This window comes from Leuresthes tenuis, unplaced genomic scaffold (genome assembly GCF_036924035.1).
Source record: "Leuresthes tenuis unplaced genomic scaffold, fLeuTen1.0.hap1 SCAF_15, whole genome shotgun sequence".
Lineage (NCBI taxonomy): Eukaryota > Metazoa > Chordata > Actinopteri > Atheriniformes > Atherinopsidae > Leuresthes > Leuresthes tenuis.
This window is the reverse complement of record NW_027325369.1, coordinates 32,759,314-32,785,746: the sequence shown is the minus strand read 5'-3', so window position 1 is coordinate 32,785,746 and position 26,433 is coordinate 32,759,314. Positions and strand designations below refer to the sequence as shown.

Genomic DNA, 26,433 nt, shown 5'->3' with positions numbered 1-26,433 from the left:
TGTTGACATTAAAAAGATGCGATGCCAACCGTCCACCAGGCCATTTTTAACACTTGACAGTTCTGCATTAATCCAGTATCGGCAGTGGGTCCATCGGAAACCTATCTGTGCTTATGGGGACCTTCAGGTTTCTAATCTCTGGTGTTTTTCCACTCCTGCAGATGGAGTCATGACATTCGATGGCACCTTCAGAACATCTGAAGCACAAAGACGTGGAGGACACACAGCTGACTGATAACGTTTTTATTATTTTATAAGAGATGTATTTGCACAGCTTGTTTGGGAATCACCTTGTTGCTGCAGAAATCCTATTTTCTGTCTGTCAAACTGTGTTTTCTTTGCTGTTTTTCATAGATGCAGCTAAAGAAATGGGAACAAATGATGTGTCTTTGTGACAAAGAGCCTAAAGATCCAGTTTAAAATGGCTTCTTTGCTAAGTTGTCTGTTCTGTGTCGACACAACACTGGTTCATCCCTTGAGTTAGGAGCCTTTTTTCTGCCTGAATGGTTCAAAGGTCAGAGTTCAAGACCCCTTTAAAGATCACAGGAAAGTCTGGTTTCTTGGAAGTAAATCAGAAGGACTTTGGGTGAAGATCAAAACATTTGAGCTGCACATTGTTCAGTTTTACTTAGTTTAAGTTATAAACTAACAGCCTCGTTGTACAAATAACTCTCAGCTGCATTCTTAATATAAGGAGCAGAAGGAAGAAGAATTGGGGTAATAAGCACCTCACGGCCTCGTCTTCCCTCTCCTGAGCTGCTGCTCCTCTCAGCAGTGACTCACCAGTTTTTTATCCAGGCGACGTCCTCCTGCGGCGGCCCAGGACACTGCACCACATGCCAGGGACAGAAAGTTTGTTTTCACGAGTCGCCCTTTGGGCACCGGCTGTCAGACAGGAAACTCTTCACTTAGTTAATGATTAGTTCATCTTAAACTGCTGCAACTTTGTCGCTAAGCTTCAAACATAAAACTAATCTACATCTTCGTCCTGCTTTAGGGTGGAACAAGCACTCATACGGTTACCACGGAGACGACGGTCCTCTGGGCCCGGCCCGACGTGATTGGCTGCTGTGTCAACCTCACCAACACTTGCTTTTACACCAGAAACGGCATCAGCCGGTCGTGTTGATTCCTCATCAGTTGAACTGAAACATAATAACTCTGAATGACCTTTATTTCCTCAGGTGGTGCCTTCACAGACCTCCCTGAAAGTGTTCGTGACATATCAGCCAGTCATCTGTATCCGAACCACCGTTTAGATTCGGCTGCATCTTTGCAGACACAAAGAAAATATTTCAGGCAATGACTAACAAACGTATGACATGTACCCCGACCTGCTGATATTAACAGTAACTTACGCTGTGTAAAGGCTGCAGGACCATGCCTGTTAAAGCAGTTTAAGTTGGCAGTTGGGTTAAAAACTGTTGTTTTTTTTGTCCAGCGGCAGCAGAAACTGGAAACTTCCCCAGAAAAAGAATAATTTACCATCCAGAATAGACCAGGAGCTCCAGATCTCCTTGGCTTCCTGCTGAAAGCTCCGTCAAACCAGAAAATCGTGCAACTGGGAGTTCGTTTCAGACCCTGCTGAAGGTTTTCAGTCCAGCTGGAGACTGAAATCTGAAAAAAAGGCCGGCTTATTTACACCTTGTACAATAAACAGTCGGTTCATTGAGTCTTTTAGGAGAGTTTAAGTGTTTTTTTTTCAGTCCCAACAGGTGACAGAATCACTCGTGATAACTTCACTGCATGGAAGCTGCTTCACAAGACTCACCGGAAATAAGATTGTGAGGGAAAAATAAGCCTTTTTATTACAGAATTTTATTGTGTGCATCTCATGTTTTATTTCCACCAGGAGAACATAATAAATGTTCTATTTATGTTCTATCTATTTATACATTTTATTTCACATAATAAATGTTCTTATTTCCACCAGGAGAACATAATAAATGTTCTCCTGGTGGAAATAAGAACATCTTTATCATTAGATAACGAGATAAACATGCTAATAGATAATAAATGTTCTTATTTCCACCAGGAGAACATAATAAAAACGTCTTTAAGTTGTTTTCGTTGGATAACGAGATAAACGTGGCTCTTTGAGGACTGAACCATCCCATCAGGTCTTTCATGCTGTGGCGTCTCCTTGCTATAGCTTGTTTTCTTTAGTCAATATCACTGCTTTTTAATCGTTTTATTGGACCGATCGATGGCTTTTTACATTTTGGAAGTTCCCTCTTTGCTTTAGTTCCTGACCAAATGACGATGTGCAACAAGGTGAGTGAGAACAGAACCGATGGAACCGCTTTGCTTAGGGTCTGGAGTTCATACACAGGAGCAGCTGGGAGGGTCATAAACGACCCAAATACACCCGACCGAATGGATGTGACAGAGTGATTAGGATCGGTTCTGCAGGTTCTGAACTGCTGCAGCAACAAGAACCAAAGCAGTTTCCTGCTGGTGAAAAGGCAGCAATAAAAAAAGACACAGAACAGCTGAAACATCGAAGTTTCCTTCTTTTTAATTCATGTGTTTTCAGTTCGTCCAATCAGCTGAAGTGAACCGAGCCACCAGCTCAACAGAGATTAAAGAAATAAAACAACGTAAAATAAGAGATCATCAGTTAACAGCCAGCTCCTGCCACTGTTTGGATCTGACCCGGACAGAACCGGTCAGATGGAGCGCATCAGTCCAGCTGTTAGCAGCTGGACCTGCTGTAGTTCCACCGATGAAAAGAGCAAACTGAGCAGAAAGCTGCTGGGTTCAGAGAGGAGATGAAGGTGAAATACACGACGTCCCGTCTGTGTGAAACCCAGACAACTCAGAACCTGACCACTGTGGTACCACAGCTGGAGCGTTGCATTGTGGGTGCTTTTTAAAACAGGATAATGGAGATGGAGCACCTGGTAAAAAGTAGGGAGTGAATTTTACGCTTTTGTTTCTGTCACAGCGTGACTTCTGACACTTTGCCTTGTTGCTCTTCTGCTTTAAATACGTCTCATCCATTCCAGTTCTGAGTCCAATCGGATCACAGACCACACCTCACAGGACTGATGGGAGCCTTAGAGCTACGTTTCTGCACTGAAACAAGCATCACAAGGTGAAGTGTGGTGACTTTGGAGCTGTAAGAGTCACACTGACCGCCTGAGGCTGCGCTCCGGAAGATTTAAACTGCTGTGGTGGAGGAATGGGAGACGTTTTGTGACCTAAGAATGACAGTAAACATGATCCATCCCCATAAAACAGTCCTAACAATGAAAAAACTGATTTAAGTGCATCAACAGAAAACTGAGGAGATGGAAATCATTTCTGAGGTATTTCGTTGAGGAGCAGGAATGAACCGGCATCACACAGGCCGGAAGGTGAACGTTTTACAGTGAAACCGCCGGCTTCCCTGCAGGGATTGGCCTCTTTGGGCTCCTGGGATGCGGTTGCTTTGCTGCAGTTCAGTCCTGCTGTTGCACAGCTGATGGTGCATCTGACCGAGCTGCAGCCCACAGGCTCACGTTCTCCAGAAATAATCCTACACTTTATGAATAAATAGCAGCTGCTTCTCCATCATGCATGTTCTGGGGTTGCTTTCTGTCTCTTCTGAGAGTGTAAGGGATCGATGAATTCTGTTTTGATGGCACTGTCGTGAAAAATAATTGATCAAAACACTGCCGAGTGGACGATTGTGGGCCTCGCTGGGCCTAAAGAACAGACTTTATGTCCCACAGAGTTACAAACTGCATCAGTAACGAGTGTTCTGTGAAAAGCCCTCAACAGGCCTGATGTTCCAGATGTGCCTCAGTGCAGGAACGCCAGCAGTGCCGTGAGCCAGTGTGCCACCGGGGAGCCGCTGAGCCACAGAAACAGTTCGTACACGGAAAGTTTCCACAGACTGACGGACTCTGCCAGCGTGATCTGCAGACGGCGCCTCCTGGACGCAGACTTGCTCCTCTTGTGCCTGTCGAAGAAGAAGAGGAAGAAGAAGAGGAAGCAGAAGAAGAAGAAGAAGAGAGCCCATAAATGAGCTCACAGTGTGGCATTAGAGCATCAGTCAGTTTGAACCTATAATCAAGACTTGAAGAACACTTCATTTCTGGTTCTAAAGGACAAAGAACTTCAACTTTAATTATAATCAACCAAACTTTTACTAAATATCCTGGACTAAAGATCCTGGATTTAACAACTCCTTTGTCTTCTAGACAAATAAAAAAAAGGAGTTTCTAAAAGTTACTGATCGGAAACAAAATGGAGATGAAGAAACAGCATGTTTGGATTCATCCACCATCATCAGCTCACATTAAGGCTGCTTTAAAAAGCCAACTTTCTCCAGCTGTTCAAACCGGAGGGTGTTCTGATGGGTTTTTAACATCTCCAACAGTCACAACAGCACGTTTCCACAAAGTTTTCATCCAAATGTGGAATTCTGACATAAAAAAAACTGAAACAACTGGTTGTAAGTTAGACGACTAACTATCGACCTCTGAACCAGTGCTGGAACCACTTTGGTCCAAAAGCGGCGGCGTTGGACAGTGAGGCGGCACAGCAGAAACTGACTCTGTCCTGAAGGAGGTTTCGTGTCTGTTTTTGGCTCCAAATGTCTGATCCCTGAGGAATCCCAGCTGAACCTTTACATTTCTATAAAGTAACGTTGCTCTGACGTCTGAATCCATTCAAATCATAGAAAAACAGGTGAAATGTTTGAAATGCAAACTGTAACCGGTTCCTTTGTCCACAGCTCTGATAATATTCAGGTTTTGGGGTAAATTTGTGGTGAAACAGACAAACTTCAGCTTTGCTCTGGAGGAGTTTCACACATTTTGTGTAACCGCCACTAATCCTTTCTGTGGTAAGTCCACCGGTTCTGGGCTTTAGGAACCAGAGCTGACACTTTTTTCTTTTTCCTCACCTGGATGTTCAGTTTTTTAGGTGATTTTTGACTTCTTTGAGCAGCTTTAATCGTCAGATCTTAACCAGACTCTCTCGCCTCCTTATTGCACCATTTTTACGAGCTTAAGATGTTCGTTCTTCACACTAACGGCAGCTGATATAGAAGCCAGAATTATGAAGAGGAGTACAAGCTGCTGTGAACATTAACAGAGTGAGCCACAGAGAAACCGAGCAGCTGTAAGCAGGTGAAGCAGCACCACGGATCAGCCGCTGTTACCAAACACGCTACAGCTGCTTAATATTTGATAGGATGCACTTTTTCAGCTGTGTGTCCCTCAGCCGTCAGCTGGGAGCTGAAGTGACAGCCCCCATCCCTCACAGACAGCAAGAGCAAATGGAAGCTGTCAGCTCAGTTTGTTTTACAGTGCTTCTGTATTCTTACATTCAGGGAGAGCTGCAGCAGAGCTGCAAACACAGCAGGTCAGTGGACAGGCCTGTTACTGGACCCTATGTGTTCCGAATAATTAGAGCTGCGGCGTCTCTTCGTGTTTTTCCAGGTTTCCGTCACTAACACACGATGACTGGCAGCAGGTGGATGAGAACAGTGAAGCAGAAACTCCTGATAACAGATGCCCACTCGTAAAAAACACCCGAAGAAGAAAACTTTCTGGAGCTGAAGGAGACTCTGGAGCTGTCAGTGTGTCATGTGAGCGGTGGGCAGACATCCATCTGTTTCCATCTGCTTATCCAGGACATGGGGGCCCCCTCCAGCCCCCCCAGGGGACACAGAGTTGATCTCAAGCCAGCTAAGAGATATAATCTCTCCAGTGAGTCCTGGATCGGATCCCGACACCTCGTCCCAGTGGGACATGTCCAAATCTTCTCCGCTGGAAGGCATCCTGACCAGATGTCTGAACCGACCCAGCTGGCTGCTTCTGGTGCCGAGGAGCAACGACTCCGCTGAGGAATCTCACTTTGACTCATTCCTTCAGTCACGACCCACAGCTCAGGATCGAGGACTGGAGCAGAGATCGGCTGGAAAACTGACAGCTTTGGAGGTACATGACTGCAGGTGCTGACCCAGTCCAGCTCCAGCTCTGTTCTACCCGACTCCTCAACAAGACGCCACAACACACACCCCAGTTCTGACCGAGCAGCACATTCTCATCCAGCTCAGCTGAGGCTGAGCGAAGGGTATAAGGAGAGCCCAGAAACCCAACCATCAGAGCTAAACGTCTGCTGCTTAAACTCACCGAACCGGATCTGGAGTCAGAGCACATGATGCCAAATCTGGGGCTGGATAGTTTAGTGGTATGATTGCCACCTTCCATGTGGGAGACCTGGGTTCAAATCCCCTGCATGAAAGGTATTATCTCCCTTACCCCTTACTCTGCCTACCTGTAAGTCGCTAAATGCATAAACATAAAGCTCTGCTGTTTGTTCTGTTCTGATGCCGGAGCTCCTCGGTGTGAACTCTGATATTAAAGCAGGATTTAGTCATGCAGCTGGGATGTTTGCATGTTCTAAGATGATAGCAGCTGAGAAATATAAAGGTGTAATAAGGACTGAGAGCATCACGAAGCGATGGGTTGTGTGAGGTCACATAAAGCTTTAGAGAGTGTTTAAAGAGCGAAGGTCCACACAGCTCCACGGTTACTTTAACGGGCCGGTCCTGCTCTGGGAGAGGCTGTGACCTGTAGCAGAAGGGCCAGAACTTCCTGGTCACCTCATGGACCTTTGATGCTCAGGAACAACATCAGACTGGAGTCTGAATCCATCTGGTGAACGTATGAGAGGCCGATGCTGGATCCCAAACCTAATCTAACACTTATGTGTGTTGTATGAAGATTAGCTGCTGTGGTCCCAAAGGTTTATGTGATGCTGATGCCATGTCATACTTAACAGAACATGTTCAGAAAGCTGTGATCAGTGTTTTCACGAGTCTCCCTTTGGGCACCGGCTGTCAGACAGGAAACTCTTCACTTAGTTAATGATTACTTCATCTTAAACTGCTGTAAACTTTTCGATCAGTGTTTTTCAACATATCAAGCAGTTATTTTTCAATCTCAGACCAAAAAAGCAGTCTGACCTGGCCATGGCTCGTATGCAGCAGCGGGACATGTTGATGAACGACGAGGAGGAAGCTCTGGTTTGTAACGTGGTCTCGATGCCCCTCAGGAGATCGTTGGTCTTCAGCAGCAGCAGCATCTGTCGGGGAACTCTGTTCAACAGGTCGCTGATCTGAGGCAGGTACAGAGCTGCGTTGGTCCGAATCTCAACGTCCTGCCAACAGAGACACAAAACGAACGATCACCACATGCACTACAACACACTGTGCACGATAAGCAGAGTGACTGAGGGCTGAAAGGGCTCCAGCTCCAGCTCAGAGGAGCCTGAACTGCAGCCGTCTGGTTTAAAAACGCTGAAGGTGGAAGGACACGAGCTAAAGATCAGTAAGAAAGGAACAAGGAGGAAGCAATGAAGCTGAGAGCAAGACGAGGGTGTTCAGATTCCCCACCGCGGGAATAACATCCCGCTGTAAATGATGCCGGAGGAAAGGGAGGGACGTTCACCTCCATGGCAACTATTTGTTCTCTTTGATGTTGAAGACGGCTGCTCGAGTCGCCATGTGAGCGCCAGAGTCTAACTCCACTCTACTTCAAAGGCCTTTCCCTGCTGCACGTCAGCCGGCCCAAATTACACTATTAGTCATGGAATAAAGTGGACCAAAGCTCAGTCATTTGCACATTCAGCTGCTTTAAGACAGAAAGTGAAACCAGGAGCACATGAACAAACGTTACAGGAAACAAACTGGAGATGAAGAAACAGCATCTTCGGATTCATCCACCATCATCAGCTCACATTAAGGCTGCTTTAAAAAGCCAACCTTCTCCAGCTGTTCAAACCGGACACCTGAGGGTGTTCTGATGGGTTTTTAACATCTCCAACAGTCACAACAGCACGTTTCCACAAAGTTTCCATCCAAATGTGGAATTCTGACATATAAAAAAGGACTGATGCTCATCAGCAGGGACGGAAACAGCTTTTATAAATCAGTTCTGATGTAGCGTTACTGATGTGACTGATCACATTATCAACCACCTGCTTCTGCTTTCAGAGAATCAACTTGGCAATTACTCAGTGACAGCAAAGAATGACGAAAACATTTGGAAAAAAGACCTTCCAGAGGGCCGAGGTTCTGTTTGCAGTTAGCAAACATCAGGGCAGCTTCAGCCTGTTAATGTGAGCTAATATTCTGAGTCACATCCAAGTCCAACCAGAGTAAAAACAGCTCATTTTATCTGTAAGATCAGAGGCTGCTGGTTAAGGTGTTAACTGCTGTTATTCTGAGTCACTGATGTCTGAAAACAGACAATAAAACAGGAAATAAGAGGCTTTATTAGGATTTCAGCTGCATTAAAATACAGTTTATGAAAGCAGAGACGGGAGGAGAGAAGCTAACGGATGCTAACACAGCTGGATGTTAGCTCATTTTATCAGACATGTATCTGTAAGATCAGAGGCTGCTGGTTAAAGTGTTAACTGCTGTTATTCTGAGTCACTGTGATGTCTGAAAACAGACAATAAAACAGGAAATAAGAGGCTTTATTAGGATTTCAGCTGCATTAAAACACAGTTTATGAAAGCAGAGACGGGAGGAGAGAAGCTAACAGATGCTAACACAGCTGGATGTTAGCTCATTTTATCAGACGTGTATCTGTAAGATCAGAGGCTGCTGGTTAAGGTTAACTGCTGTTATTCTGAGTCACTGTGATGTCTGATAACAGACAATAAAACAGGAAATAAGAGGCTTTATTAGGATTTCAGCTGCATTAAAATACAGTTCATGAAAGCAGAGACAGGAGGAGAGAAGCTAACAGATGCTAACACAGCTGGATGTTAGCTCATTTTATCAGAAATGTTTTATCTGTAAGATCAGAGGCTGCTGGTTAAGGTTAACTTCTGTTATTCTGAGTCACTGTGATGTCTGAAAATAGACAATAAAACAGGAAATAAGAGGCTTTATTAGGATTTCAGCTGCATTAAAATACAGTTTATGAAAGCAGAGACGGGAGGAGAGAAGCTAACGGATGCTAACACAGCTGGATGTTAGCTCATTTTATCAGACGTGTATCTGTAAGATCAGAGGCTGCTGGTTAAGGTGTTAACTGCTGTTATTCTGAGTCACTGTGATGTCTGATAACAGACAATAAAACAGGAAATAAGAGGCTTTATTAGGATTTCAGCTGCATTAAAATACAGTTCATGAAAGCAGAGACAGGAGGAGAGAAGCTAACAGATGCTAATACAGCTGGATGTTAGCTCATTTTATCAGAAATGTTTTATCTGTAAGATCAGAGGCTGCTGGTTAAGGTTAACTTCTGTTATTCTGAGTCACTGTGATGTCTGAAAATAGACAATAAAACAGGAAATAAGAGGCTTTATTAGGATTTCAGCTGCATTAAAATACAGTTTATGAAAGCAGAGACGGGAGGAGAGAAGCTAACGGATGCTAACACAGCTGGATGTTAGCTCATTTTATCAGACGTGTATCTGTAAGATCAGAGGCTGCTGGTTAAGGTGTTAACTGCTGTTATTCTGAGTCACTGTGATGTCTGATAACAGACAATAAAACAGGAAATAAGAGGCTTTATTAGGATTTCAGCTGCATTAAAATACAGTTCATGAAAGCAGAGACGGGAGGAGAGAAGCTAACGGATGCTAACACAGCTGGATGTTAGCTCATTTTATCAGACATGTTGTATCTGTAAAATCAGAGGCTGCTGGTTAAGGTTAACTTCTGTTATTCTGAGTCACTCTGATGTCTGATAACAGACAATAAAACAGGAAATAAGAGGCTTTATTAGGATTTCAGCTGCATTAAAATACAGTTTATGAAAGCAGAGACAGGAGGAGAGAAGCTAACGGATGCTAACACAGCTGGATGTTAGCTCATTTTATCAGACGTGTATCTGTAAGATCAGAGGCTGCTGGTTAAGGTTAACTTCTGTTATTCTGAGTCACTGTGATGTCTGATAACAGACAATAAAAACAGGAAATAAGAGGCTTTATTAGGATTTCCGCTGCATTAAAATACAGTTCATGAAAGCAGAGACGGGAGGAGAGAAGCTAACAGATGCTAACACAGCTGGATGTTAGCTAGAAAGCTAATAGCTGCTGTAGTTATCAATATTAGGAGGAGAAATGTTTGGAGATAAGTACATTTTTTCATCATATCACCCACACCTAACAGGAGCTATATGGGCCGTGGCTCAGTGGTTAGAGTGGGTCAACCAATAACCGGTGGTTCGATTCCCACTCTCACCACTCAAACAGATTGGTGAAACTGACAGCTGGAGGGGTGTCAGTCCACCTCCTTGTCAGGGCCGAGGTGCCCTTGAGCAAGCTTCTGTCAGTGGCACATTAAGGATGGTACCACCATGCTCCCTGGGCCCAGTGTATGGCAACCGTCTCTATGAGTGTGACCCTGTGCATGTGCATGTGCATGTGCATGTGCATGTGTACGTGCATGTGCACGTGCGTCCACAGGTGCCAAACTGGATGGGTTAAAAGCAGAGGAGAAATTTCATGTGTACGCATGACAATAAATCTGATCTTAATGCTAAAGCTAGCTTTTTTCTCCTTTTAATAGTTATTACTGAAAAAGTAGTTCTCATCCAATTAATCGACTGATTGATGGAATAATCGATACGATGTTTGATAACCTAAATGATGATTCGCTGCAGCCCTCGTCTCAACCTCCTGAAAATCATGAGAAGGATAACAGAATCTGATCTTTCCAAAGCAGAATCCCTGATGAAAGGTTTCTGGAAATCTTCATTTATCCAACAGGTGCAGAAGCAGTTTGAAAGCATTTGAGATTAGTGCAATCTCCAACTTGGCCACTAGGTGTCAGTAATCATTATATATTGTTGCTAAATTGTTCCAAAGGCTGAGGAACACTGAGGAACGGATCGTACGACAGAATGATGCCAAACGCTGAGAATTTACAGAACTCCAAACCAACCTGAAGCATTTCCATTAAACGGAGCGAGTTTCACGTCAACCTGACTGTGATTTAACATCCATCCATCCCTCCGCCACACTGAGTAGCTCCTTCTATGCGCTGTACTAAATCTACTTTTGTGAATATCAATGACTGCGGGTCCAAGTTTGGATTCCTCCGGCCTGTGCACGTGAGCGTGTGCATGTGACAGCGGCATTGTCAGAGCTGTCAGTTCAGATAAACAGAGATTTGAGACTCACAGAAGGAGACAGACAGCCAGTCAACACTCTGACACAGATAAACTGAGTCTCTGCTCTGCGTCTGTCTCTAATGCCCACAGGAAGTGCTGAGAACACACATCTGATTCAACTACATTATCTCCGCGGCCTCAGAGGGGCGGCGGTGCGGTTTAATGACAAACAGACAACGCTGATCCACATCATGGGGTCAGAACAGACATCTCCTCGTAGAATCACTTATTGCTCTGAGAGTGAAATAAGCTGGTAATGTGGAGCTGATAGAAAATAAATGGACTTGTTGACAGGTATATTGGACAGATTTCACTGAAAGGACACCTTTCTGCCTCTGCTCTTCCTCTCAAACTGTCCGATTCTACTGCAGAACGGAGTAAAGTTGTGCAAATGCCTGAATTTTAAGAATTATTGTGATGCAGGTGAAGATGAATCTGCATCAATAAAGCCGTGAAACATAATCCAGTTTGCAGCGGATACCAAATCCTAATCATACCATCGATAACTGGTGACGGTGCACAGAATTACATTCAGCTGCTGTAAAACACCAAAGAAGAAGAAACAGTGTGTAGCTCTGACTTTATCTAATTGTTATAATTGGCTTTGTTCTTAGACATTATGTATTCATATTCTGTATTTTCCTAAATAATGTTCCTAGCTGGTACTTTTCCACTCTGCTGCACAACAGATGACCTTAAAATGGTCCAAGACCTTAGAATGACATAAACAACTGGGTCAGACAGAACATCTCTATTGGAGCAGATAGGTCTGGTACATTAGATCCGAGCCTAAAACAGTTTATCACATCCAAAGAACACAACAAGGACAGTGTTTGGCCTGATCAGGCCACTAAAAACTGGCCAATTATACATAAATATGAAATGTTTCCGGATATCGGGGCTCTGGCACTCCGAGTCCAGCTGCAATATACTTTACTATGTGACCACTAATAAATACTTTATTTAATAACCGATTTCTCCAGCTTGTTCTTGGGCTTCCAATGAAAGAATCAGGCTAACATAATGTTACTGTGACATGTTGGGTGATCCGGCAGAAAAGACTTCAGCCGGGATGATGAGAAGCATTTTAAAAGCAGACGTCTGGCCATGATTTGATTGTATGAGCTCACTGGTTCACCTCAGGAGACCTTTTCAGAGCTTAACCTGACAACATGACGAGACAAAGACACGATGAGGTCTTCATCCACTCAGAGGAGCCCGCTGACGATGTTCGATCAGCTAATTTGGGTCTCACTTGGGTGCAGCCATTCAGTGAGTTGGAGGAGTTCTACCTATGGGAAGAAGATGGGGAGCCCCTGGAGGAGCTTTTTTTAGGGGAAAACACCTAAGAGGAGGGTAGACTGATTACAAGAATGATTGTTGTCCCAAGTTTAATTACATGAAAGTGAAAATTGTTAAGTTTCATCACCCTAAACTGAGCCATTTCCTCTGCTTCAGCCTCCTTATTCTGAAGCCATGTGTCTACAGAAGCCTAAAAGAGACAAACACCAGCTTTTTCTCTCCTTAATGTTTGGATTGGAAGGGTAAGGAGGAGGACACATTAGTTGTAATCTGCAATTAAAGCTGCAAGATGTCACTAAATCCAGTGCACTGCACCATTAAATGGTGCCACGTTCTATTCAAGTTCCTCAATAAGCCGCAGAAAACGGCAGTGAGGCTGAAAGCACAAAATCACAACAACAAATGGACACAATACGGCAGTTTGGTCACAGCTGCAGCAGAAAAAGCTCAGAAGAACATCAAAAACGTTCATAAACAGAGGTCACGAGCAGCTGAAAACCAGAGAAAGCAGCAGCAAAGCCAGTGTTATGATTATTAAAGCACTAATAATTCCAAAACCAGCAGGAATCTGACCAAACAACAGACCGGGTATCCACCATGTTCCTTTTTAAACGAGCCTGCAGGTGATGCAGCTCATCTGGACCGCCTCCAACCCGTCTGAATCTGGTGCTTACATCATTTTTAAAGACATTCAGTTGTTCCCTTCTGACTCATTTCCCTCAAATAACGGTGACCCTCCTTTGACCCTCACACTTCCACCTCTTCATTTCCTCCATTTACATCAAAATCCAAGCCAAGAATTACCAAGCTGAAGACACGGCCGCACGTCAGCCCCCCCCCAGTCCAAATAACGGGGTGATGGGTCTTCACAAGTGCTCTGCTAAGTCCTGCTTAGGGAATAACAATTAGCAGCAATTAAAGGCGGCTGGGGAGCCGGGCTCCCAGCTGTCAGCAGGACACAGAGAAGGTGACGCTGCTTCATTTGCATCTGAAAGCTTCAATAAGGACATATTGTATTGTGAGTGGCGCAATAATAGGCTGTGCAAAAGGCGAAGGGATTCATTTGGGGGGGAGGAGTGATTTTTCCTTCCTTTTCTCGCACTGCAGCCAGTGGAATATAATGTTCAGAGGCACAGAGACAACATCATCTGCTTCAGAAAAGCCATTTTCACCGAGCTGAGACATCACAGGAAGCACTTCACTGAAGATCAGCTGCTCTGAGTGACTATGAGCAGTAAAAAGTCCACATGTCCGTTATGTTTGGGTCAGTTTGGACCAGATGTGATGAAGGCAGGACTCCGACGGGCCTTTAAAGGTGCTTTTTCTGCTGGTTTCTACTGAAAAGAACCAGTTTAATGTCAGGATGATCAAACAGGTTTCACCCAGAGATGTTCGGTCTGTGGAACCAACAGATCCAGAACCAGCTACTGGACTTTTAAAGGAGCAGCTTTTTGTATTCAGGGTCATTCTTTACCTTTTAGTTTCCTGATTTTCCACTTTTTGTTCTTTGCTGTGGTTCAGTGGTTCTTAGCCATAGATTTAGTTTTGTTTGTCTTGTCGTTTATTCAGGAGTGTCTTTGATTTATAACTATAACTTTCATAGCAACTCCATTAGAAGGAGTCTCTGTTTGTTTATTGATTTGTTAAATTTCTATAGAGCCTCCGACGGTTCGGATAAGTTTATTTGTAAGATTTATAAAACCTTTTGTTTTTTCCTCCTAGCGTGGAGAGAACTTTCTTTTGATAACTTTTATAGTCTCACTCTCCTCTCCATAGGTATCGAGAACAGTTAGGAATTTATAATCTATTACTTTGCTCTTCAAGGGACTATCATTATATAAATAAAATCTGATTATTGATTCTTCCCTGCATCTGCATCCAGTGCTTTTCACGGATCGAGACAGCATGAGAGCAGGTTGGAAACTGAGAGCGAACCAACTCTCAGCGTCATTTCTCCATGAATTATTTCATTATCTGAACACCTCTGAACACGTTTTAATGCAGAGAAACTGCATTTACATTTCTACGAATGGAAAAGTTGTAATTACATGGAATGAGTCACAAACGGGTCATAATTCCATCAGCGCCACAACAAAAGAGTGAAGTCACGCTAAGATTCACGGTCCTGATGCTAGGTGGAGGTGGAGAACTGCTGGGAATTAGATTTCCTCTGTTAAAAAGGCCAGATCAAGAGATGCTGAGGCTAACTGAACACAAACTTTAAAAAACAGCTCTAATGACTAAAGGCAGAGGAAGTGCTGACACTGAATTAAAGAAAGAGCAGCAAATTAAAACACGTGTGGCAGAATATACTCGACTTGTAGTAACTCCGGCTGGTTATGCTTCTGACTAATTGCTTTGTTTCCAGAGTTTTTGGGAGAGAAGCATTCATTAAAGAGATAAAATATTCCTGCATGTGAAAGAAAGGCAGCTCTAAAAGCACTCAACACTGGCTGCGGGCGCGAGATTTCATTACTACTAATGGAATGCATCACGGCCAGTTAGAAGCAGGACTTTAAAACCATCCGTGCATAAGAGAGCCGAAAAGAAAGAGCAGCAGAGGCCAGAAAAGAGGAGGCAGAGTAGGGAAACAAAGGAAAAACATTAGAGATGCCTCCGCTTTTAAAGTGTTCAAGTAGAAGAAACCACAGTGGACTCATGAACAGGTAAACATGAATGCATGAGTAAAACCAGCTCAGACCAGAGGAAGCTGAATGAATGCTAAGCTAATCATTTCCATCTGAAAGCACGACTCACAGCCCGATGAGGAGCTGTCTTCAGACAGGTTTCCTCCACAGTGGCAGCTCTCAGCTGTCCTTCAACTGGAGGAACTCCAGTTTCCTCAAAATGTGGTTTCAGACGACACTTCCACTTTGATCCGGCAGCTCATTCCCTCCGAATAAGTCAGCCGCCCTTCCATGGAGACCATTTCTGATGAGGCTTCCCTCCATAAGACCTGCTGCCACTGATTTTCAGTCCACTTCTTGTGTCATTTGGCACAGCTCAGCCTTTTCTCCCTGTTTCCCTTCCTTAAGAACGGCTTCTTGACAGCCACCCTTCCATGGAGACCATTTCTGATGAGGCTTGGGCCAACTGAGGCTGCAGCGATACACTAATCTCACGATACGATACACAACATTCAGCCAGCGATTCGATACGATTTTATTCGATTCGATTTTTTTTTTCCTTTTTTCTCTTTTAATACACATAATTTTCTGAAATATTTCAAAGGGACAGAGTGATTTGACATGAATCGTCGCTGATTGGACTGATGGTCCGACCTTTGAACCGGAAGGAAAACACCACCAGACAAACGGAAACAAACAAACATGTCACAAACATGTCTTCAGCGTACACAGACTCATGTTCATGTTGTGAATATTACATCATCAACCTGCTTGTTTTACTTGCTAAATACCATAAACACAAATCCAAATTCTCTAATAACAAACCATCTTTTCTAATTTTTGAGAAGGAGCTCAAACAATAAATTACAACAATCCTACGTTCTATAAACAGAAAAGCCATAAAAACCACTGAGATGCACTTTATAGAACATTTTTATGTCATTGTTTTGGATTGATAATGTTGTGTTTTCACTAATTGTAACGTCTGACTTTTCAATAAAGTTTGCTAAAAATAAAAAAAATAAAACGTTACTTGCAGCTGAAAAAAAATCCCGATACTTTATCGGGAAACAAAATATTGATATATATCACGGTATCGATAAAATCGCTCAGCCAACAGTAGATGGATCAGCTGAAGGTCCAGATGCATCTCTCAGGTCCTGTCAGGTCACAGCTGGATTTTTTCCTCTTTCTTAAGGACATCACTTTCAGATCCTGTTCATCTGCTGGAGATAGTTTTTTAGGCCTGACACTTCTTCTTTTGTCCTCCACTTGTCCAGTTTCCTCAGATGTTTTAAGGACACACTGCACACCATGCTGAGATATGCCAAGTTTTCAGCTAATAGCTCTTTGGGAATCACCTTGTTGCTGCAGAAATCCTATTTTCTGTCTGTCAAACTGTGTTTTCTTTGCTGTTTTTCATAGATGCAGCTAAAGAAATGGGAACAAATGACGAGTCTCTGTGACAGGCTGCTCACAGCTGACTGAATGTCAGTTCTGGTCGTTCAGGTCTCATTAGTCTGATGACTAAAGCAAAAAGAAAGTATCATCTCCAGGATCTGTAATGGATCATCTCAGCTTCAGAATATCCTCAATTAATCTTATTATTTTGGTCTCAACATGAACTCTGGTTTCATTTTCAGAGTTTTTCTGCCACACTCAGCCCATGGTGTGAGGGGGCGGCACGCTGAAGCAGACTGTTGTGTCGTACTTCTGCCAGCTTCAAAACGTTGCATAAGAGAGGTATAAATACACTCTGATGCAGACAGATGGTGTGGTGGAACACCTGCGGGTAGGAAGGCAAACCGGGCTGAAACGGATCTCATCTCAAGGAAAAACATCAGAAATGATCCCACCAAGCATTTGGGCCTCTTATTGTAAAATAAACGCTCACGCCACACGAGCACTTTCACCTTTTCATTCACTGAGAGCAGCACAAAGGGCTTCAAAAACCCAAAAACTGTAAAAACAATGAGACTGGAGCATCCTACCACACCCTGCTGACTCCCATCCACCTTCAAGCCCAACAGGTTCACAGAAGAACAGATAAAACGCCGTCACATCGACCAAAGCCAGGCGTGAAATGATGTCACTTCAACATCCAAACAGGACACAATCAGACCATAAAACAGAGAAAGGAAAACAGTACCAGATGCTTTTAGTTTACACCCATCACAGCCTGCAGAAACTCACTCTGTCACAGGTGTGTTGGCCCAATCACAGCCTTTGTTTGGCAAAGGCGCCGCCATTAGCTGCTCTGCAGAAGCAGATGCATGAAAGTGTTGGGGGTTAAGAAGAGCTGGGTGTAATGCTGGTGCTATCTGCAGCTAAACTGGCTCTAATGTCTTTGTTTCCCTCTGGTTACGTAACAATCTGAGCCTGTCGGGGCTAAAACTGTTCAGCATTCTCCATCAAAACGGAACCAATTCCAGAGACTTTTGTCCCCATGAATGATCCATAAAGATGAGAAACCGGGGCTAAAGTTTCAAAGCACCTCATCAGGCAAACACAATGCCATCTGATGAAAGAGGACCTGCAGAATCTTGTATACTTCTGTGTTTTTGGGCCCAGATTTACTCGTTTTTCATGTCCTGTGAAGAAAAAACTTCTCCCGGCTGAGTTGGTCAGTTTCTGTACAAAATCAATCTGATTCTGATGTGAAACATTAATTTTGGGGCCATTCTGATGATCATTAATCATTTATTAAAACTTATCAGCCAGTTATTCTCCAGTCACAGCGCAGGAAACACGGAATGAAAACCTGTCGCAGCCACGATGTGGAATCGCCGCCCTGCTTTGTTTCTGCAGGTCCGGACCAGAGTAGCTCATGTTGCTGCATGTGTGGCACAAGGTGAGAGCAGCATGTCATACCTCAGCATGTGTGACGGGCACAGAACTGATCCCGGCGTTCACGGCGTTCCAGGACCGAGCCGTCAGCACACAGGCGAAGAGCGGGTACAGATCTCCAGCTCCCAGTCTGCGGCTGTAACGCTCCACCCCCGACATGTCGCCTTTAATCAGAGACATCCACAGCCGACAGTAGTCCATCCTGAAATCTGGCTGCAGGACCTGAGGCAGAGAGTGAGACAGAAGCTGGGTTTACAGTCATGTTACAAACTCCTGATCAGCCTCATTTATGTCTGTAACCTTTAAAGTGTCCTGATCAATAGTCCTGCAGCTTTCTGAAACCTTTAAAGTGTCCTGATCAATAGTTCTGCAGCTTTCTGAAACCTTTAAAGTGTCCTGATCAACAGTTCTGCAGCTTTCTGTAACCTTTAAAGTGTCCTGATCAACAGTTCTGCAGCTTTCTGAAACCTTTAAAGTGTCCTGATCAACAGTTCTGCAGCTTTCTGTAACCTTTAAAGTGTCCTGATCAATAGTTCTGCAGCTTTCTGAAACCTTTAAAGTGTCCTGATCAATAGTTCTGCAGCTTTCTGTAACCTTTAAAGTGTCCTGATCAACAGTTCTGCAGCTTTCTGAAACCTTTAAAGTGTCCTGATCAACAGTTCTGCAGCTTTCTGAAACCTTTAAAGTGTCCTGATCAATAGTTCTGCAGCTTTCTGAAACCTTTAAAGTGTCCTGATCAATAGTTCTGCAGCTTTCTGTAACCTTTAAAGTGTCCTGATCAATAGTTCTGCAGCTTCCTGAAACCTTTAAAGTGTCCTGATCAACAGTTCTGCAGCTTTCTGAAGCTCTTTCACAGTTTTTCTTTGGACATTTTCTGCTTTTTTCCTCATCTTCAGTCCTTGTACCTGAGCATTTTCAGTGTTTTTTCTCAGTTCAGCCACTTAACTCTGAGCTATGAAGCATTCAGGCAGAAAAAAGGCTCCTAACTCAAGGGATGAACCAGTGTTGTGTCGACACAGAACAGACAACTTAGCAAAGAAGCCATTTTAAACTGGATCTTTAGGCACTTTGTCACAAAGACACATCATTTGTTCCCATTTCTTTAGCTGCATCTATGAAAAACAGCAAAGAAAACACAGTTTGACAGACAGAAAATAGGATTTCTGCAGCAACAAGGTGATTCCCAAAGAGCTATTAGCTGAAAACTTGGCATATCTCAGCATGGTGTGCAGTGTGTCCTTAAAACATTTGAGGAAACTGGACAAGTGGAGGACAAAAGAAGAAGTGTCAGGCCTAAAAAACTATCTCCAGCAGATGAACAGGATCTGAAAGTGATGTCCTTAAGAAAGAGGAAAAAATCCAGCTGTGACCTGACAGGACCTGAGAGATGCATCTGGACCTTCAGCTGATCCATCTACTGTTGGCCCAAGCCTCATCAGAAATGGGCTCCATGGAAGGGTGGCTGTCAAGAAGCCGTTCTTAAGGAAGGGAAACAGGGAGAAAAGGCTGAGCTGTGCCAAATGACACAAGAAGTGGACTGAAAATCAGTGGCAACAGGTCTTATGGAGGGATGAATCCTCCCCAGAGCCCGGACCTCAACATTATTGAAGCAGTGTGGGATCATCTGACAGAGAACGGAACAAAAGGCAGCCCACATCCAAAGAAGAGCTTTGGGATGTCCTTCAAGAAGCCTGGAGAACTATTCCTGAAGACTCCTTAAAGAAATGACAGAAAGCTTGTCTCAGAGGGTTCAGGCTGTGTTGGAGAATAAAGGAGCTCAGACCAGAGATTCACTTTAAAGCTGCTGAGAACTGAGAAAAAACTCTGTTTCTGCCTCAGATTCTGGGTTTATGTTCATGTTTGAACATGTTTGAATAAATCCCTGCAACTATTCAATGTTTTCCTGGAAACTTGTGCAGAAATGAGACTTTTACACACACAAGTTTACATTTTCTTTGTAACCAATTTTAAACTGAAAAATTCCCACAACCTTAATAAATGTGTTAAAATAATGAAGTGAAGATGTTTCCTCACCAGCTTTTATCATGTCACCTCAGCTGAGACGTCTCTGCCAGACAAACTGCAGCACTTTAAGCACGCAACGTGCACACAACGTGCACACAACGTGCACTACCTTTCAGTAATAACACTGGAGATTACTGTGTGTGTGTGATGGTCAGATTAATATTTTTACTCCAAAGTGACAGTTGAAATCAGAAGTCATTAAGAATAAATTGGGGCCATTATTGTCGAAGGGAAGTCTGTGCACGTGTGTGAGTGCACGTGTGTGAGTGCACGTGTGTGCAGTTGCATGTTTATGAGTCAAATCTCTCATGAAAGCAGTAAGAAGCAGTAAACAAAGTCATGTAAGAACTGTGTGTATCAGCCTGTGGATGTTTGTAAGAGAAAGTGTGTGTGTGTGTGTGTGTGTGTGTGCGTGCGCTGGATGAGCGTGCACGTGTGCCCCTGTATGATTAAGGTTGTGGTGCATTCAAACGCAGTACGCAGCACTCTGCTAAGAACAACATCAAATGAGTTGTTTATGAAAAAGCTTTTATCCTGCAGTAGCTCTAATAAAAGTGTGTGTGTTTAACTGGGATGTGTGTGTGTTTAACTGGGATGTGTGTGTGTTTAACTGGGATGTGTGTGTGTTTAACTGGGATGTGTGTGTGTTTAACTGGGATGTGTGTGTGTTTAACGTGCTTCTGGGATGTGTGTGTGTTTAACTGGGATGTGTGTGTGTTTAACTGGGATGTGTGTGTGTTTAACTGGGATGTGTGTGTGTTTAACTGGGATGTGTGTGTGTTTAACTGGGATGTGTGTGTGTTTAACTGGGATGTGTGTGTGTTTAACGTGCTTCTGGGATGTGTGTGTGTTTAACTGGGATGTGTGTGTGTTTAACTGGGATGTGTGTGTGTTTAACTGGGATGTGTGTGTGTTTAACTGGGATGTGTGTGTGTTTAACTGGGATGTGTGTGTGCTGCTCCTCCCTTTTAGCCGAGGCCTCAGCATGAAAAATGGACTGCAATATTAGAGAAAATGCGCTGTGTTTGTGGAGATTCCCCACCTGATACAGGCCGTGATCCAGCAGGACGATCTCCGTCTTCTGGCTGCGAGGACACTTTCGGACCAACACGTTCCCCGGGTGCGGGTCGCAGTGGACGAAGCCGTGCACAAAGATCATCTCACTGTACATTTTACCCAGGTTCTCTGAGATCTGACGGGAAAAACAAACACTGCTGTCAGCTGCAGCTCAAACGGATTTTACAGCAATGAAGAGGAGCTGAAAGGGAGCTTCAGAACAGTAAAGGAAGCGCTGCTGTTTTAGAACGGCTGCTTTAATCATAACGTCCTCATCAGGGGACTCTGTCCTCACCCAGATCCTTCGATTTAAATCTCTTACGGCTGCTTTAATCATAACGTCCTCATCCGGGGAATCTGTCCTCACCCAGATCCTTCGATTTAAATCTCTTACGGCTGCTTTAATCATAAAGTCCTCATCAGGGGACTCTGTCCTCACCCAGATCCTTCGATTTAAATCTCTTACGGCTGCTTTAATCATCCCGTCCTCATCAGGGGAATCTGTCCTCACCCAGATCCTTCGATTTAAATCTCTTACAGCTGCTTTAATCATAACGTCCTCATCAGGGGACTCTGTCCTCACCCAGATCCTTCGATTTAAATCTCTTACAGCTGCTTTAATCATTTCGTCCTCATCAGGGGAATCTGTCCTCACCCAGATCCTTCGATTTAAATCTCTTACAGCTGCTTTAATCATTTCGTCCTCATCAGGGGACTCTGTCCTCACCCAGATCCTTCGATTTAAATGTCTTACGGCTGCTTTAATCATAACGTCCTCATCAGGGGAATCTGTCCTCATCCAGATCCTTCGATTTAAATCTCTTACAGCTGCCTTAATCATCACGTCCTCATCAGGGGAATCTGTCCTCACCCAGATCCTTCGATTTAAATCTCTTACGGCTGCTTTAATCATAACGTCCTCATCAGGGGAAACTGTCCTCACCCAGATCCTTCGATTTAAATCTCTTACGGCTGCTTTAATCATAACGTCCTCATCAGGGGAATCTGTCCTCACCCAGATCCTTCGATTTAAATCTCTTACGGCTGCTTTAATCATAACGTCCTCATCAGGGGAATCTGTCCTCACCCAGATCCTTCGATTTAAATCTCTTACAGCTGCTTTAATAATCACGTCCTCATCAGGGGACTCTGTCCTCACCCAGATCCTTCGATTTAAATCTCTTACGGCTGCTTTAATCATCACGTCCTCATCAGGGGAATCTGTCCTCACCCAGATCCTTCGATTTAAATCTCTTACAGCTGCTTTAATAATCACGTCCTCATCAGGGGACTCTGTCCTCACCCAGATCCTTCAATTTAAATGTCTTACGGCTGCTTTAATCATCACGTCCTCATCCGGGGAATCTGTCCTCACCCAGATCCTTCGATTTAAATCTCTTACGGCTGCTTTAATCATTACGTCCTCATCAGGGGACTCTGTCCTCACCCAGATCCATCGATTTAAATCTCTTACGGCTGCTTTAATCATCCCATCCTCATCCGGGGACTCTGTCCTCACCCAGATCCTTCGATTTAAATCTCTCAAAGCTGCTTTAATCATCACGTCCTCATCAGGGGACTCTGTCCTCACCCAGATCCTTCGATTTAAATCTCTTACGGCTGCTTTAATCATCCCGTCCTCATCAGGGGAACCTGTCCTCACCCAGATCCTTCGATTTAAATGTCTTAAGGCTGCTTTAATCATAACGTCCTCATCAGGGGAATCTGTCCTCACCCAGATCCTTCGATTTAAATCTCTTACGGCTGCTTTAATCATAACGTCCTCATCCGGGGAAGCTGTCCTCACCCAGATCCTTCGATTTAAATCTCTTACGGCTGCTTTAATCATAACGTACTCATCCGGGGACTCTGTCCTCACCCAGATCCTTCGATTTAAATCTCTTACGGCTGCTTTAATCATCCCGTCCTCATCAGGGGACTCTTTCCTCACCCAGATCCTTCGATTTAAATCTCTTACGGCTGCTTTAATCATAACGTCCTCATCAGGGGACTCTGTCCTCACCCAGATCCTTCGATTTAAATCTCTTACGGCTGCTTTAATCATCACGTCCTCATCAGGGGACTCTGTCCTCACCCAGATCCTTCGATTTAAATCTCTTACGGCTGCTTTAATCATCCCGTCCTCATCAGGGGACTCTGTCCTCACCCAGATCCTTCGATTTAAATGTCTTAAGGCTGCTTTAATCATAACGTCCTCATCAGGGGAATCTGTCCTCACCCAGATCCTTCGATTTAAATCTCTTACGGCTGCTTTAATCATCACGTCCTCATCAGGGGAATCTGTCCTCACCCAGATCCTTCGATTTAAATCTCTCACAGCTGCTTTAATCATAACGTCCTCATCAGGGGACTCTGTCCTCACCCAGATCCTTCGATTTAAATCTCTTACAGCTGCTTTAATCATCCCGTCCTCATCAGGGGACTCTGTCCTCACCCAGATCCTTCGATTTAAATCTCTAAATCTCTGGAGGACTTCTGCAAAGATCTGTTCGTATGCATAAGTGTTTGGGATCTGCTGTAGTTTAAAACATTTCCAGGCACTCGTTTCCTGCCCAGATGTTTTCTGTTCTGCCGGATCAGAGTCGCTAATGGACTTTCCGGTTTTGTTCTCATCACCATGAGACACGCTGTAGTTTCAACATCTCAACATGACGTTCTGTTGGTTCTGCTCCATCGTGCAGCATCCAGAACTTCATCTGATTCTGACAGAACCTTTTCAGAACAGAATTCTGGGTTTCAGTCTCAATTCAATTCAGTTTTATTTATAAAGCGCCAAATTACAACGAATGTCATCTGAAGGCACTTAAATAATTTAGTCTAATTCAAGCCAATTGGAATCCAGTTCATTGTAATCATAATCCGATGAAATCCAATTAATTAATTTAAAAATAATTCAATTTATTCATGTAGAGCCAATGCAAAAACAATATCCTGGCTAAGGAAACCAACAAAATGTCTGATTGTGGTTAGTTTCGGTGCCGTTTTAATCTCAGAAACATGGAACTTTCTTCTCTTTAAAGTTATGCAAACAGCAGATCCTCATTATTAGCGTGTCCGTCCCGAACAAGCTCATTCGCTGCTGGCTCAGTGTAAACTCTGCAGCCTGTGGACACGACATCAAGCTCCCATTGGCTCAGCGAGCTGTCAATCAGCAGCTGGCTTTATTCTGACATCACGGGAACACGTTTCCATGAAAACTGGACTCACAGAGATGAAGTGTAGCTCACAGTAAATGATGCAGCAGGCGTCTGGTACTGAGCAGGTTTCACTGAACTGGATTCTGACCGTTGGACCATCAGGAGGATGGACCAGTGAGCAGTTTGCAGGGATTCTGACCGTTGGACCATCAGGAGGATGGACCAGTGAGCAGTTTGCAGGGATTCTGACCGTTGGACCATCAGGAGGATGGACCAGTGAGCTGTTTGCAGGGACTCTGACCGTTGGACCATCAGGAGGATGGACCAGTGAGCTGTTTGCAGGGATTCTGACCGTTGGACCATCAGGAGGATGGACCAGTGAGCTGTTTGCAGGGACTCTGACCGTTGGACCATCAGGAGGATGGACCAGTGAGCTGTTTGCAGGGATTCTGACCGTTGGACCATCAGGAGGATGGACCAGTGAGCTGTTTGCAGGGATTCTGACCGTTGGACCATCAGGAGGATGGACCAGTGAGCTGTTTGCAGGGATTCTGACCGTTGGACCATCAGGAGGATGGACCAGTGAGCTGTTTGCAGGGATTCTGACCGTTGGACCATCAGGAGGATGGACCAGTGAGCTGTTTGCAGGGATTCTGACCGTTGGACCATCAGGAGGATGGACCAGTGAGCTGTTTGCAGGGATTCTGACCGTAGGACCATCAGGAGGATGGACCAGTGAGCTGTTTGCAGGGATTCTGACCGTTGGACCATCAGGAGGATGGACCAGTGAGCTGTTTGCAGGGATTCTGACCGTTGGACCATCAGGAGGATGGACCAGTGAGCTGTTTGCAGGGACTCTTCCTGCTCTGTTCACTGAATTCTTTGGTTCAATCAAACAACAATAACCTGAGCTTTTCAACAGAAAGTGCAGCCACACACCAAGTTTCAGGAACGTTTTCTCTCGGTTTCTTTCAGAGTTTCGATCTCTCCACCATCTTCACAGACCCGTCCTCTTCGATGCTCTTTTCAGACTCAGTTACCGACCTGCTGGGTGTGAACCCGCCCACACCGGCTCACTTTTACCGTAAACCTGATCATCATATTCCTCACAGCGGAGTAATAAAAAGGCAGAGGTTTAACGCTTCTGCAGAGCATCACAAAGCTTCAGTGAGTTCAACTCATTTCTGTGTTGTTTTCTTCATGAAATCCATGAATTAAAAGCAGGTTTATGCAATAATTTTAAGGGGAATCTGTAAAAGCAGCCACACTGATTGTTATCTCAGCAGATATTTCAAATGGCAGCAGCTGAAATTACCGGCTGATGGACTGAGGCCTGAGAGAAGAAGCCTGAACGAGGTCCTCCTAATTAAACTTCCACTCAGCTCCAGATTTTCCTCTCGTGTTCATGCTAATTTAATTTTCTGGATTCAGCCGCAGTGTTTAAAGCGAGCAGATGTGATTCAGGGTTAGTCAGAGAGTTTGGATCCGGCCGGAGGAGAAAACGGACGCGTTTTACCTGAACCTTCCCCCGATGCACCTGAGATACAGGCTCAGAGTTTATAAAGGAGTCTTTTTCATTTAGTCGTCTCCAAAAGCAACACAATAAAAGAACAAGGAAGTTAACTAACACAGAGAAATAAAAAATAAAAGCCACTTAAGCACTGTTAACATTTTAGTACTCACTGATTTCTGCACACACACCTTTTTAATAGATATGTGTATTATTGTATGGAAATTTCTCCACTTTTCATCATTTATTTTTGTATAATTTACTTATATTAATTAACTCATTCCTGTTACTTTTACTCTTCTGATTTTTTTAAATTCAGTCATTTTGTTTTTGGGAAGACGACTAAAAATGTTTAAAAATTATGCAGATTGCGCTCAGTTTTTACTCCGTCTGGCTGGAATTATCTTAAAAACGCCTCTTAGTAAAAGTAAAAGCTCAGCAGAAAGCAAACGGCAGCTTTATCAAAGTTCTGCTGGCTGCTCACTAACAGCATGCAGCTGAAAGTCCTCACAGATGCAACAACACGCACCCACAGACACACTTATTTAGCAGAGAGCCAAGAAATCGTCTGAGAGGGGAACATGCAGACACTAATGGCCATTAATTAGAGCTCCTCTGGTGGCTACTGGACAGAGAAAACACAGAAAATCCGGATTTTGCTCAGCTGCAAACAGACACAAGCCTGTTCAGATAACATTAAGAGCTTCTGTTGAACTGTTCCAACAGCCAGTGCAGGTAAACAGATTCAGTCTCAACTGAAATCTGACCTCTGCCCA

At 44.1% G+C, this 26,433-nt stretch overlaps 1 protein-coding gene across 3 annotated transcripts in view; it reads right to left on the bottom strand.

The window, feature by feature from the left end:
• Window positions 1-2,056: 2,056 nt before the first annotated feature.
• Window positions 2,057-26,433, bottom strand: part of adck1 (aarF domain containing kinase 1) — a 60,188-nt gene continuing 35,811 nt past the window's right edge. For all 3 annotated transcript variants that reach the window (XM_072365731.1, XM_072365730.1, XM_072365729.1), the window contains exons 8-11: window positions 20,976-21,125; window positions 17,933-18,130; window positions 6,965-7,158; window positions 2,057-3,946 (exon numbers count right to left, since the gene is read on the bottom strand). In XM_072365731.1, coding sequence (XP_072221832.1) covers window positions 3,787-3,946; window positions 6,965-7,158; window positions 17,933-18,130; window positions 20,976-21,125 — 702 coding nt within the window. In that variant the 3' untranslated portion in view covers window positions 2,057-3,786. The remainder of the gene's footprint in view (window positions 3,947-6,964; window positions 7,159-17,932; window positions 18,131-20,975; window positions 21,126-26,433) is intronic.